Source organism: Arabidopsis thaliana, assembly GCF_000001735.4.
Source record: "Arabidopsis thaliana chromosome 1 sequence".
Classification (NCBI taxonomy): domain Eukaryota; kingdom Viridiplantae; phylum Streptophyta; class Magnoliopsida; order Brassicales; family Brassicaceae; genus Arabidopsis; species Arabidopsis thaliana.
Window position 1 is genome coordinate 8,262,916 of NC_003070.9, and position 14,438 is coordinate 8,277,353.

At 36.8% G+C, this 14,438-nt stretch overlaps 4 protein-coding genes across 5 annotated transcripts; 1 reads left to right on the plus strand and 3 right to left on the minus strand.

Annotated features, from left to right (window-relative positions):
- Positions 1 to 9: 9 nt before the first annotated feature.
- RPL27AB (Ribosomal protein L18e/L15 superfamily protein) lies at positions 10 to 824 on the plus strand. Its single transcript, NM_102178.3, has one exon. It carries the CDS (start codon positions 92 to 94, stop codon positions 530 to 532), a length of 441 nt encoding a protein of 146 aa, NP_173743.1. The 5' UTR covers positions 10 to 91; the 3' UTR covers positions 533 to 824.
- AT1G23300 (MATE efflux family protein) lies at positions 24 to 3,133 on the minus strand (the record flags this gene model as incomplete). The annotated part of the gene is made up of 9 exons (NM_102179.2): positions 24 to 1,031; positions 1,104 to 1,190; positions 1,278 to 1,396; positions 1,497 to 1,735; positions 1,813 to 1,869; positions 1,936 to 2,022; positions 2,112 to 2,383; positions 2,457 to 2,726; positions 2,837 to 3,133. The coding sequence occupies 9 exons, from the start codon at positions 3,131 to 3,133 to the stop codon at positions 912 to 914; spliced, it is 1,548 nt and encodes a 515-aa protein (NP_173744.1). The 3' UTR covers positions 24 to 911.
- A 2,336-nt stretch (positions 3,134 to 5,469) lies between these two features.
- GGT1 (glutamate:glyoxylate aminotransferase) lies at positions 5,470 to 9,106 on the minus strand. Of its 2 annotated transcripts, none has more exons than NM_102180.4 (14): positions 8,727 to 9,106; positions 8,298 to 8,458; positions 7,997 to 8,062; positions 7,796 to 7,913; positions 7,627 to 7,708; positions 7,456 to 7,543; positions 7,214 to 7,372; positions 6,954 to 7,127; positions 6,734 to 6,865; positions 6,589 to 6,654; positions 6,441 to 6,505; positions 6,271 to 6,362; positions 6,016 to 6,172; positions 5,470 to 5,934 (listed from the first exon to the last, which is right to left on the minus strand). In NM_102180.4, exons 2-14 carry the CDS (start codon positions 8,412 to 8,414, stop codon positions 5,805 to 5,807), a joined length of 1,446 nt encoding a protein of 481 aa, NP_564192.2. In that variant the 5' UTR covers positions 8,415 to 8,458; positions 8,727 to 9,106; the 3' UTR covers positions 5,470 to 5,804. The 2 variants fall into 2 exon arrangements, with proteins under 2 accessions (NP_564192.2, NP_001031083.1); NM_001036006.1 differs by having other exon boundaries at positions 5,489 to 5,902; positions 8,727 to 9,018.
- Positions 9,107 to 10,507: 1,401 nt separating this feature from the next.
- TAR1 (tryptophan aminotransferase related 1) lies at positions 10,508 to 12,435 on the minus strand (the record flags this gene model as incomplete). Its single annotated transcript, NM_102181.1, has 5 exons — positions 10,508 to 10,707; positions 10,776 to 11,065; positions 11,329 to 11,612; positions 11,880 to 12,183; positions 12,347 to 12,435. The coding sequence occupies 5 exons, from the start codon at positions 12,433 to 12,435 to the stop codon at positions 10,508 to 10,510; spliced, it is 1,167 nt and encodes a 388-aa protein (NP_173746.1).
- Between the last annotated feature and the right edge of the window lie 2,003 nt (positions 12,436 to 14,438).

The following is a 14,438-nucleotide window of genomic DNA, read 5'->3' on the forward strand; positions in this document are numbered from 1 at the left end:
TGTTTCTCCGAAAACCCTAGCTGCTAAATCCTCTCTATATAAAAACCCTTTAAGATCATTTCTGGTTCAAAACCCTAGATCTGATACTAAAATGGCGACGGCGTTGAAGAAGAACAGAAAGAAGAGAGGTCACGTCAGCGCCGGACATGGACGTATCGGTAAGCACCGTAAGCATCCCGGAGGTCGTGGAAACGCAGGAGGTATGCATCACCACAGGATCCTCTTCGACAAGTACCATCCAGGTTACTTCGGGAAAGTTGGTATGAGGTATTTCCACAAGCTTCGTAACAAGTTCTTTTGCCCAATCGTGAACCTGGACAAGCTATGGTCACTTGTTCCTGAAGACGTGAAGGCGAAATCGAGCAAGGATAATGTTCCGTTGATCGATGTGACGCAGCATGGTTTCTTCAAGGTTTTGGGGAAAGGTCATTTGCCTGAGAACAAACCTTTCGTTGTGAAGGCTAAGCTTATCTCTAAGACTGCTGAGAAGAAGATTAAGGAAGCTGGTGGTGCTGTTGTTCTCACTGCTTAGTTTTTTTTTTCAATTCAGTCTCTTTTTAATTTATTTCATGTTATTGAACTCAGCTTTGTTGGATTTTGGAATCAGAGATCTTTTAATCTATGGTATTGGATTATATAATTTGCTTCGTATTATTTGGAAATTTTGGGATTATTTGTGTGATCTGATTCATCTCTGCATTTGCAATGTTGTCATGTTCTTCAAGATCATTGCGTGTTATGTTCACTGGTTTCAAAGATTATGTCTGGGTAAACCTCAAACTCAATGTCACAATAGTGTTTAGATTCTTACAACAAAGTCTTAGCTTAGCTTGATCAATTTGGGAATAACTGATTCTTCTTCTGGGATGGTTGTTTTGTTTATTACGAATCTGCAATGACTTGTTTAATGATCATTTCCTGTGATTGTTTTCACCATTTGAATTGTTTTCATCTTCTTCACAGAGATCGATCTCTTCTCTTTTGTTTGATTGGTCTCCCCATTTTTTTATTCTAGCTTCTGCTAATGAAGCCTGGACATTTTGCATAAACTTTAATACACAAACACTGAAACTGATACTAGAATTTGACAATTGCTTCTTTACCTCTTTCTTCCAGTTGGTTCTATAGATAATGAAAAGTAGAACAGATGTTTGAACTACTGTTCCCGTTAGCATTCCTGTCCATATCCCCTGTAGTTGTGTGTGTGTTTATATCAACTTGAAGCTTATCATGTATGCAAGTTCTTTATTAAGGTTAGATTTCGAGATTTTACTTACCTTCACTCCAAGTTCCATCTTGTAGCCGAGCACAAGACCGATTGGTATACCACATAGATAGTAACACCCAATGTTCACATATGCAACAATGCCTTGCCATCCAGCTCCAACAGCTACACCTTTTGTACCAATATCAAAAACCAAAACACATTTTGTCTTATACACAATCATGCTAAATTTAAGCAGCCTAGGGTTTTTGAGTGTTGTTAGAGAAACTACCAGAAAGAACAGGCTGAATGTTGTTGATGACGATGGTGAGAGCCAGCAACGGAGTCAGCTGCTTCACGAGTACTCTCACTTCTTCATCATCTGAGAACATTGCTGGATACTTGTCTCGCAACACAATGAGAGTCACTGATATCACAATTCCGATCGATACAGAAGTTATCATAGCCACTATCAATAAGAACTTTGCTCTTCTTGGGTGTTCAGCTCCTAGCTCATTCGACTCTCTTACACTGCACATATAACACATCATTTTTTCCAATCATTAAGCTTTTTTTTTTCTTTTCTGTTAAGAGACTTTGTGATATACCTCACAGCCGCATTGAAGCCAAAGGCCACCATGATCGGCCATCCCAATATGTTCATGCTATAACCAAACCGTTAATTCCGTTCCTAACCAAAACAGAAGCTTTCACAGGGACTTAGAACTCACCATATCGAAAGAGCAGCTACAGAGACTTGAGGGTTCTTGAGGTAACCCGCAAACAGAATCAACGCCATGAAATACCAAACCTCTAGGCTGAAACCAACAAACAGCAAGTCACTAGGTGTACCCATCAATGAACCATTTATGTATCGATCTGACTCCAAAGTGTTCCGATATCTCACCAAACCATGACTGCAGAGGCAAGAGACAATCTTGCAAAGCCTCTGAGATTCTTGAACGCCATCCAAGAGAGCCCTGACCAAGCTCTGCCAGAAGAACCACCACAAATATAAACTATTTGAGTAACATCTATTAACCACCACGACATATTCAATACAACGGCTCCTCCGGCCATTCCCCATCTAAGTTTCAGCATCAGCAACCAACTCAATAGAGTGTGCTGTAACAGCACAGTCGCTGCTATAACCGCCATCGCAATCACTTTGCTTTGTGCCTATAATAATTAATCAATCTCATAACCAAACAACTTGAATTTACCTCAAGTAAACTGATTTTGATGTTGTTACCTGCAAGAACTTGGCGGTGGCGAAGTTAACAGCGTAAGCAAAGAGCTGAGGAATCATCCAGAGGGAGAATTTCCCGGCTGCTTTAGAGATCTCCGGAGACTGTCCGAGGAGACTCAACAGTGGAGTGGCAAACACGTAAAAAAGACAAAGAAGAAGGGCACAAGAGTTAAGGATGATCCAAGACCTCTGAAGATATATTCCCATCATCTCTAGTTGCCCTGCTCCGTACGCTTGCCCACAAAGCGTCGCTAGTGCACTTCCCATCCCAAGCTTAAATCAATTTTAAGTTTAAAAGAATAAATTATGAACAATGGATCAACTAAAAAATGTGTTACACATTTGTCATAGATATGTATGCTTAAAGTAACTAATTATATTACCATAATGCCGACAGAGAAGCCGGAGATGACGGAGTTCTGTATGGAGACAGCAGCTAAAGCCAGCGTGTTGACGTGTCCGGCGAGGATCTGCGTGACGGCGCCAAGAGAGTATTGGCAGAAAGATGTGAATATCGCAGGACCAGCGAGCCACCACAACTTCTTTGACTCAGCCGCAAACTGTCGAATGAAGTCTCTACCGCCGGAGATCGGAGGCATGTCGGTGTCGGATTTGGTATGTGCTCGATGTTCTTGTTCTGAGGAAATAGTATCTTCATGATCAACGTTGAGAGTTTCCATGTCTTACTAGCAAAAGAGAGATAGTAATTTCTTAGACATGCATGCATAACGCATATATAGAGTTTTATTTGTATGCAATATTTATGTTAGGTTTTTTTTGTTTTTTTCACAAATTTATGTTAGGTACTATAATTTTTAGCTTTTCAAAATTCTAGTATCGTACCACAATTTAGAGATGCAGTGGATTGTACGAGGACAAAGTGGTCTAACTATTCTTACGTAGTCTCCAAACTTGTAGTGAACTTTATCACCCAATTTTAGTTTCTGAAATTAGCTGACTGAACTCAAGTCATTTGGTATCTATCATTCAACAATGAGCAATTGAGCATTATTATAAAATTAATCTTTTCTAATAGTAGTTTGCTTAGAATTGGGTTGTGCAAATTGCAAAGCACATTAATTGAGCCAAAAACTGTACAAAATTTACATTCATTAATCAAAGGCTAATTATAGTTTCTTAAAATATATTATTTAAATACTATTTTATGTTTGAATAATTTTCACAACAAAAGAAAATCATCCTTATTTGAAAGTTGAAACCTTAACTCACCACATAATTTTATGTTATTTTTCCGAAGAATGTCGATGTTAGATAAATACTAACATATAGTTTTTCGAGGAAATCACGGGTTTACGTTTTTTGGCGGGAAAATCATGGGTTTACGTTTATGCGGGAAAATCACGAGTTTACGTTTTTGGCGGAAAAATTACGGGTTTACGTTTTTGGCGGGAAAATCACGGGTTTACGTTTTTGGCGGGAAAATCACGGGTTTACGTTTTTTGGCGGGAAAATCACGGGTTTACGTTTTTGGCGGGAATATCACAGGTTTTGGTTTTTGGCGGGAATATCACAGGTTTTGGTTTTTGGCGGGAAAATTACGGATTTACGTTTTTGGCGGGAAAATCACGGTTTTACATTTTTGTCGGGAAAATCACGGGTTTACGTTGTTGGCGGGAAAATTACGGGTTTACGTTTTTGGCGGGAAAATCACAGGTTTTGTTTTTTGGCGAGAAAATTACGGATTTACGTTTTTGGCGGGAAAATCACGGTTTTACGTTTTTGGCGGGAAAATCACGGGTTTACTTTGTTGGCGAGAAAATCACGGATTTATGTTTTTTGGTGGAAAAATTACGAGTTTATTTTTTCTCAATTTCATCGCTTGTATATTTAAGAAATTTGGAAAAATATTGATTTTATTAAATTGGTTTAGATGTGTTGGTTAAGCTTAAATTGATATTGGTTTAGAGATTTTAGTTGGTTTAATTCAATTTTACAAAAATTGATGGGTTAATTGGGTAAACAATTGAAACCATTAACCATTACAACCCAACTCATTTGACTCATCAAACAAATTGATCCAATAACTCATTTGACTCATCAACTCATTTGAGTCAAAAAATTTAACTCATTAGGGTTCATGGGTTGAGTTGAGTTGAGTTGGCCCATGAATTTTGACCCATTTTGACACCCCTATTTGAAACCTTAACTCACCACATAATTTTATGTTATTTTTCTGAAGAATGTCGATGTTAGATAAATACTAACATATAATTTTTCGTTTTTAATCAGATTATCTTTAACTTGAATTGCATCGCGCTAGTTAGTCACTAAATCTAAAGATAATTTTTTGATTTGTTTGTACATAAACAATAATTTTAAGAATGAAAACAAAGTAAGATATGTCCTAATTAATCAATACCTAAATCCATCAGAGCACCTTCATCGGTGACACACACATTTGAGAATCTAGCAAATAAAAATATTAATTTTTCTATATAGTTTTATTATTTAATTAATTATTTATCTATTAAGAAAACATCAACCAATCAATAAGCGACAAATGTAGACATGTGTCTCTCAAAACAATTAACCAATTATTATTTAACTAATTATTTATCTATTAAGAAAAACTGCTAGTTTACAGAGAAGAATAATCTCTGCTTCTTCTGCGTTTAGGTTTGGGAGCCGGTGGACATTCAAGCGGCTGCGAAATCCTAAACTCCTCTGCTTTAGGCATTGCGCACTCTTCTTATTCTTATTCCTCATCTTCTTTCTCTGGCTTCTTCTCAACCATCGTCACCTGACACTTAACCGGCGAGAGAATCTTGATCAGTTTCTCTCCATTACAGATTGTCTTCTTCTCCGTCTTTGCTCATTCTATGTTTTCTTCCTTACCCTTGTTATTACTCTGCACCTCTTTTCCCGCAAAATTCATAACTTACACGAAATATAGAAAACAGAAATTCAAAGTATCAAGAAGAATAGACAGGGAATAAATACATATATCTTTGGATTTATCACATTAATAAAATTATATTAAAGACGATTTTTTTTTCATAATCAAAAACAAACTAGGACATGGATTATTATTATTTTCTTTAATATAATTAGCATAATTACAAATTTCACATTGCCACACTAAAAAAAGGCTATCACCGTTGATTAAAAAAAATAATCTATGGCCTAAACTTCATTTCATTGAGAAAAGATCTTAATCAGTTTCCAATTGAAAATAGAAATAGAGACACAAGAGAGAGTTTACACCCAAAAAAAAGAGACACAAAGAGAGAGATATGGTTTATAGAATAGGGCAAAGAGAAAGAGTGTACTACAGAGATTTAGCTTTAAAGAGTGTAGCAGAACACAATAGTCGTTCAGAAGAAGAAGTAATCACATTTTCGAATAACCAAAGTTATTATCATACTGAGTCATGAACTCGTCGTTGAACTTCTTGAAGCTATCCATGATCTCCGGCATCTCATCTTCTGCTGGCAGGATTGTTGTCCTCAGATGGAACACACTGTCAAAATCCACAAGTGGAATGAGTTCATAAGAAGAGATCAGATGAGCAAGAAAGAAACAGTAGTAGCAGATTCTTTACCCTTCTTTCTGTCCAAATCCAGAGCCAGGTACTGTGGAGATTCCTGTGGCTTCTAAGAGCTTGAGACAGTAGAAAACGTCTGGCACTTTTCCAGCTTGTTTTGCAGCTTGGAGAGCTCCCGTTGGTAACCGTATTTGAGGAAACGAATACATTGCACCTAACATTTACACCAAGAATTAAAGGATCAACTTCAACAACATATACTCCCAAATTTTCTACACTGCACAGGTGCTAATTGCTTCATTATTGTTTTACCTTCTGTGAAATTGCACACGACGTTTTTGCAGCTGTTGAATCCATCTGTCATGAGCCTTGCTCTTCTTCTCAAAGATTCAAGAATCCCCTTGCTAAAGAAATGTGCAAAAGGGCGATTTGTTATTCAATCCAGGGATGATGATCACGAGCATGTAAGCTTATATATATACCTTTCACGGGCGAACTGGTCATATGAAATGTCTCCAGGCTTTGGAGGATTAACCATCAAACCCATCTGCACAGGTAATAATCACTCGCAGAACATACCAATGATTTCTAGAAAAGTAAATCCACATTACTTTAAGACCTTTGACTTACAAAGATTTGCGCAGAGACATTAGGGCTGAGGGCAATTGATGCAACCTTGTATATCTCCTCAACAACCTGCAAATTCAGAAATCGTATTATGATTATGTTATGTTTGACACATTACATAAGTAAGTAAACAGAGAGTAAGACAGACCCTTGGAGGGAGGTTGGTCATCTCAAAGTATCCACCTCGCTGTCCACATTCACCCCAATATCCTTTAGAGACTGTGTGAAAAGATACAAGCTGAACTTCCTTGCTGAACGGCGAACCCATTTCCATCAAAACCTATGATTTTTTAAGAATGGTCGTATCAAAAGAGAGATCACAAATCAGGCACAAGGTTAGACACATGAAACCAAATATAGAAGCTAACCTTCTTGGAGCTGATAAAGGGACGCTCATCCTGGTATATGTTCTGCTGATAAACCTCGTCTCCCAGAAGAACCAGTTTCTCGTTATAACAGAACTTCAATATCTCTCTTATGTTAGCTTCGCTTAGACACTGGCCAGTTGGGTTCCCAGGGTTAATGATCACCATTGCCCTTACCTGTACATGCATTCAAGACAATTTGTAACTGGAGCAAGAAAGACATCACCGATTATTGCAAGAGAAGAAGGAAAAAGAGTGCTTACTGTTATCCCTTGAGAACGAGCCTGAGCAACGGATTGTCGAAGGTTAGCAACATCAAGTCCCCAGTTTTCAGACTCATCAAGATAGTAAGGAACAAGAGTACCACCTAACAGTGATATGGTAGCTGAGTAAAGTGGATACTGTGGAACCGGAACTAGAATCTGCCAAACGGAAAATAAAACTTATAAATGAAATGTCAGAAGGTAAATCATAGCAGAAAAGACCTCTTGAGACAGAGCATTACCCCATCTCCATTACCGCGTATAACACAATTCAAGATTTGCATCACACCTTTGCTAGCTCCATCAGTGAGAAAGATGAGTTCTGGGTCACTAAAAATAAAGAACCAAAAAGCCTAAGCTGGGTTTGTTTCTACAACAAAAATCTATTTCATTGTGCAGATGAAAACAATCACCTTGGATACCCATCACGCCGTTGAATGAACTCAGCAACCTCTTTCCTAACTCCTGGAAGGCCTCTTGAATCACTGTAAGCACCTATTGAAACAGAAAAAGGCAATATAACTAACTGTTCTGTTTGTCAACACTAATCTACATATTATAGATGGGCTCATAAGGTCATACCTAAACCGCCTGAAGTCAAGGAAAGATAATGTTTAGCTCTTGCAATAGCATCAGCTGGAAATAGCATTCCAACATTTGGGTCATCTAGTAGAAACGGAGCTTGGCAAAGCGCAACCACCTGTAATTGGTATTCGTTTTACTATTTAGGCTCAAGCCGGAGATTGAAGTCTGGCTGTCTAATAATTGTCTATACACACATACCTGGCGAGGAAATGTCAATGGCTTCTGTCCTAAAGCATGAGGGTTCCCAACGTTTGTGAAAATAATCTGTTATAGCCCAAGTTAGGAACTGCCAATAACTATGGACAAATCAAGTGCTAGATCATAATTGCAAATGCACATCAAGTCCCTAACCAACAAAGGACCACAGGTCTAGTCTATCTAAAGCTCCTTGTTTCATATTTAAAGTTAGATACAGAGTCAGAGACACATTGATAACACCTATTATTGAGTAAACCAAGATGTAAAGGCACAAGACATGAAGACAACGCAAAGTGTTTACCTTTTTGCCTTCTTTCTGCAGCTCAGAAGCTCGGAGATAAAGTTCACCTCTTACGGCATACTGACACTTCTTGACGTTTTCATTCAGAGTATCGTAGTCTAATGCCTTGAGAGCCATTTATGTTCACTCTGAACCAATCCCTAGCTCACTTCTTCCCTCCTCTACAATTGGAAGAAAACAATTCATCATCAGCAATTGGAACCAGAAAACCAGAATTTGGATAAACGAATCAAGATCAAAACTAATTCGACTCTAAGAACACCAAAAGGCCACTAATTTCTGGGTTTCTGTAGCTCAATTTCCAGAACAAATTCGTAATCACACAGTGTAAAGGAGACGCCTTTTCAAAAGGGTATTTCAGAATCATTCAAAAGAAGAAGAATTTGATCAATGATCGATCCAAAGAGAAAGAAAAACCAAATCACAAACCTTCAAACTCAATGTTGTGACTCCAAAAGTCTATCTGGAGAGTCACGTTCGGTTCTAGAGCCAAGGGCAAGGCAAAGAGTGGGGAGAGTTAAAATATTAGTGTGTGTGATTTTAAAAGTATTTTGTGTAGCAGATTACAAATGTGTGTATGACATGAGTTTGGATCATTCCTCAATCTAATCTATGTGGCTTCACAACAAAGGAAGCAGCAGAGCCACTGAAATTGACGAAGAGGATTTGTCAGACAAAAGTCAATTCACGATATCTCTATATCCGTGTCTCGTTTTTATGCTACGAAGACCGTTCTTGCTTAATTATAAAAATAGAAGCAGATAATTTTTGAAGAGAATAAAAATGTGGTGGAGATTCCAGACGAAGAGATTGTTAGTTTTGTCATGTTATGGACTGTTTTTCTGAGTAAATTATGCGTTTGGAACATGACCAATAGGGTCGATCCACGTGTCCGTCGTTTTTGTTTCGTCCTCTTTAAGACGCAGCAGCCAGCAGCTTTGTGTTTACTAGTAATCTTTGGGCCTATTGGCTCCTCATACTCTCAAAAGGCTTAAGCTATATGGGCAAGAGTTGTTTTGCCACTTCAATTTTGAGAATTGACAAGTGAATGATAGAACTCAAGACTTCATAAGTGAATCAATATGAGTTGTTTATTTTTTCTTAAACACTTTCTATCAATAATTTCTTTTGTATTAAGAATCGATACGAAAAATATCACCTTGTTAAGTTTCATATCCCGAATTGGATTTTATTTAAGGACTAAAAATGTAAGGCTTAGGGTGTGACTGGTTACGGCGGTTGGAACGGACAAAACCGTCAACGGATCAGACCGCTTTTTATTTACCATTCATCAATTATAGTTTGCAGTGGTCCGGACCAAAAGAAATAGAAGAAAACCGCAGCGGACCATTTGCGGACCATTTTTACATACAAATAAAACTGGTCTGTAGCGATTTATTGTCCGCCCCAAAAATAAGATGAACTAAACCGCAGACAAATTAGACCGCTATGTCCACTGCATCCATTCAAAGCCTTATTTTGCCACATCTATAATTACATTTTGATGTACGTGCATTGAATAATTGTAAACCTAAACCACCCTAATATACATATAAGTTAGTTTTCTTTTATACATTTAATTTACAACGGATATTATCTATCTTAAAATAAGAAAATTATTTTTGCAAAAGTTATATACCCTATTTGGTCAAAGAAATTCTTATGTTATCTAAAATATGCATATAGACACATATAACATTAATCAATTTAACTAAGAGGGAGAAAATCATTGCGTAGCGCGGAAACTCACATTTAAAAGACAAAAAATAGAAAAGCTTAGAAGCCAAACGAAATTAAATTAAACTGCCAATCCAATAGGTTATTTCATGCAAGTTCTCAGCCGCTTTAGAATTTATTTTATGTGGAAAATTTATCTAGTTAAAAATGAATTCTTAGAAGCTGAGATATTAGTTTGAGAGAACCACCTTGAAATCATGCAAAAAAACCTAAGACAGGATCCGAATCTTAACTTTGCATTGTTATTGGAAAAGCCCAGGTTGTGTTCATTTGTTTATGTCTTCCCTTTGTTTGGAAGAATGAATACTGTTTGGGATTACATTACTCATTCTCCCATAGAATTTCAAGTACTTTGTGTATAATTAACGATTCGAACAAACATTAAATCTCTTATATGATATATTAAAACATATTATTTCACATACTACTGAATAATGCTTTAAAAACATAACGAAAATAGCAAATAAAAAAAATCAAGGCTCGACGCATTTGAGATCCTTGATGGTAGCGAGTCTTTGGAGAGAGACGTCAAAGTCATCGTCGCGGCTAAGCATGCTGACACGGACGTACCTCTTGTTACAACCACATCGGTCTCCTCCTCTCGTCAAAACCTTCTTCTCCTTCAAGAGACTTCCGAGATCTCTTTCCTCTTTATACCCCAACCACGCAAACGCTGCAACAACAACCAGAACCGTTAACAAAGTTCAACACAAAATTGCGTTCGTGGTGTTTAGTACGTACCAGGAGAAGTGGAGAGGGTTTTGCCAAAGAAGTTGCAGAAGTCTTGAGGGTAATTAGGGAGAGTGAATGCGTCACCGGATTCGACTACCTCACGTAGCCTCTCCCACCGTGACTTCATCTTCTCGTAGCCATACTCGAAGAAGCTCTCCGATTGTGTCCTACATGTTTTTGTCAGTTCGTTTAGAATTGTGGTGGCTCGAGTTTGTGACTCCTTCGACACACCAATGGAGTTTATTGTTAAGTAGTGCACCATCTTCTTAGCCACCTCTATGTCCTTCACTAACGCCCACCTTCACCCACAAAACGAAACATATACACTTTACAATTCTATAACAAAATCTAAAGAGAAAACTTACAGAAGTTGAAGGATAAGTAAATTTTAATTTAGTTATCATTTGCTTAAAACTATAGCCGTGTCAAAACAAACATGATTTAGTAGTTGCAACATATATGAAACGAGCATGATTTAGTTGTTGCAAAACGAGCATGATTTAGTTGTTGTCTACAAAACAAACAAGGCAGCAACGTTGTTTAAGTGTTTAGTTAGCCTCACCCAATGCGTGACCCAGCGTGGCCGGTGATTTTGGAGAAGGTGAAGAGCATAAGGTCATGGTCTTGACGGCGAGTGATGGGAGTGTAGTGTGGCCAGTAATACGCCAAGTCGTGGATCACTTTCCCACCCTCCCTACGATTCACCACCGGCTCTCTCATGATCCCATCAGGGTTGTTCGGTGACGTCACCAACTCGATGTACGGTCCCTTTTTGTCGAACGTCCTTGCGTCTCCTTCCCATTTGTATAGCGTCGATTGAAGATACGATGCCTCCTCCACGTATGTCTATGCAAAACATAAAAACAAAAATATGAACTTACTTTAAAGGAAGAATATATGTTTTTAGGAAGAATATATGTTTTTGGGAAGCATTAATTAAACTTTGGTCAATTTTTGTATTTTCTTTGGGATGACTAATGCTGTGGTCAAGAAACATGTGGTACTTACACAACCCTAAAATAAGAGTGCTTGTAAATATCTTAAATTTTTATAGCAAACCATCTTGATATGCTTATGGAGATACAAGGAGAGATTCAGTGAGTGGGGGCTTACGGAGTAATAAGGAACCGCTGCGACGATGCTGACAGGTTTGACCTCAGAGAGCGATGAAAGTGCAAACAAAGCGGCCTGACAAAGCTGTGAAGAGCCAGTCCCCACCACGATGTAGCGTTCCTCGGTCGCTGCGTTACCGATTGCACCATGCAACGCCTTGATCGCCTTCTCAAGCTCTGGCTCTAGGAACCAACACACGTTCTTCGTGTCGCTGAAGTAACTCATCAGATCCCATGCTGGTATCACCACCGTACACCTGTCCTTTTTCTTCATCCAATACTCTTGAAACGCCGTAGGATCTCCTCTGCAAAAAAATGAGTACAAACAATTAATATCTTTTGTCAAAATCCATCATGAATCTACGTCAAGACGTTTTACTTTGACAAAACGAAATTAACATAGTTGATTTTTAGAGGATTATTATGCAATAAAAAAAGTGAGTTTTTTGGTAGAAAGAGAACAAATACTGATCAAGATTGATGATGTCATCGGACAAGCTCTTGTCTTCGTTCGAACCACTGTCTGATTTCTTCGAGTTTTCACACCCAACCATCATCTTCTTGACCTTGTTTACTCTCTTGCTGGCTATTTTGTGACAATGTATAAGAATGTTAGTGATTGGAAAATCGTATGGAGTCTATTTATATTATAACGAGGAGTCATGAAAACAAATAACTTATATGGAGTCTATTGATTAAAAGGTAAAAGATTTGAGTTGTGTATTGTCAGCTGTAGAAACATATGCTCCATTTTTATGGTCAAATTTACTTATTCAACAATTTTGGGTCAATATGTATCTCATAATTATGATCGTTCTCCTAACTACGCCAAATGTCATAACGAATCTATCATACTTTTGTAGAAACTTACTTAAGGAATGTGGTCAAGAGATTATTATCTATATAATTTATTTTAATTAATTACTATTTAATGTTATTTGTATTTAATAGAATTCTAAGTCAGATACACTTAGATAAGAACACAGGTTTTACTCCAGCATTATGTCCCCACGTGTTGTGTTATCGTTCTTATACTTTCATTTCCTTTTTATTTGTTCTTACAGTGAATTTGGATAAATTAGTTAAAGATCGATATTTTGTGATATGTTCAAGATATATGGCATTTATATAATCGAATTAACAGTACAAGACTATTTTTAGATACAAACTTGATTAAATTGTGGACTCTATTGAGAATCCGTAAATGTGAACCAATATAATTTTTCAAATTTTAGTATTTAGGGTTTAGGATTTAGCGATAGTGTTTCTAAATTTTAGAGTCATTCGTAGAGTTTAGGAGTGTATAATATCCTATCCGACAAAACTAATGTACCTTAAAACATAAATCTTTTGTATTCAGATAGATTTATATCTCCCATGTAACGTTATTTCTGTCAGCGCCGACATTGTCTCACGTAACTTTTTATATTAAATCATGTTAAAAATGTAGTGCTGTCATCATTTTTGTTAACGCCGTCATCGTATCACATGAAATTGGTATATTAAACCATGTGAAAATATAACGCCGTTTTTTTTAGCGCCGTCATTGTGTCACACAAAAGTTTAAATAATATAGTGGGAATAAATTGTTGATAAAGAAATCATAGCATTAAATTAGATATTTAAAAATAATGATTATTAATTTAAATATATTTAATTGACCAATCTAAGTCTCATGCTATTTAAAATGTAATTGATAGTAATATATAGGGGTCTCAAAATGGATAACTCAACTCAACTCAACTCATAATTAAATGAGTTTAGGGTTAAATGAGTTATGGGATGACCCAACTCATTTTGTTAAATGGGTTGGGTCAACCCATAACTCATTTAATTTGATGGGTTGAGTTGTTAAATGGGTTAACCCATTTAAGTAATAATTTAATTAATTATTATTATAAAATAATAATAAATAATTATCATTATTAATAATTATTAATTCATTATCATTAAACTTAGGATATTTACGGATTCTACTTTTTACGGGTTTACGTTTTCGGCGAGAAAATTACGGATTAACGTTTTTGGCGGGAAATTCACGGGTTTACGTTTTTTGGCGGGAAAATTACAACTTTACGTTTTTGGCGGGAAAATCACGGGTTTTTGTTTTTGGCGGAAAATCACGGGTTTACGTATTTTGGCGGGAAAATTACGGATTTACGTTTTTGGCGGGAAAATCACGGGTTTACGTTTTTGGTGAAAAAATCACGGGTTTACGTTTTTGGCGGGAAAATCACAAGTTTATGTTTTTTGTTGGGAAAATCACGAGTTTTCGTTTTTGGCAGGAAAATTACGGGTTTATGTTTTTGGTGGAAAAATTACGAGTTTACTTTTTCTCAGTTTCATCGCTTGTATATTTAAGAAATTTGGAAAAATATTGATTTTATTAAATTGGTTTAGATGTGTTGGTTAAACTTAAATTGGCATTGGTTTAGAGATTTTGGTTGGTTCAGTTCAATTTTACAAAACTTGATGGGTTAATTGGGTAAACCATTGAAACCATTAAGCATTACAACCCAACTCATTTTACTCATCAAACCAATTGACCCAATAACTCATT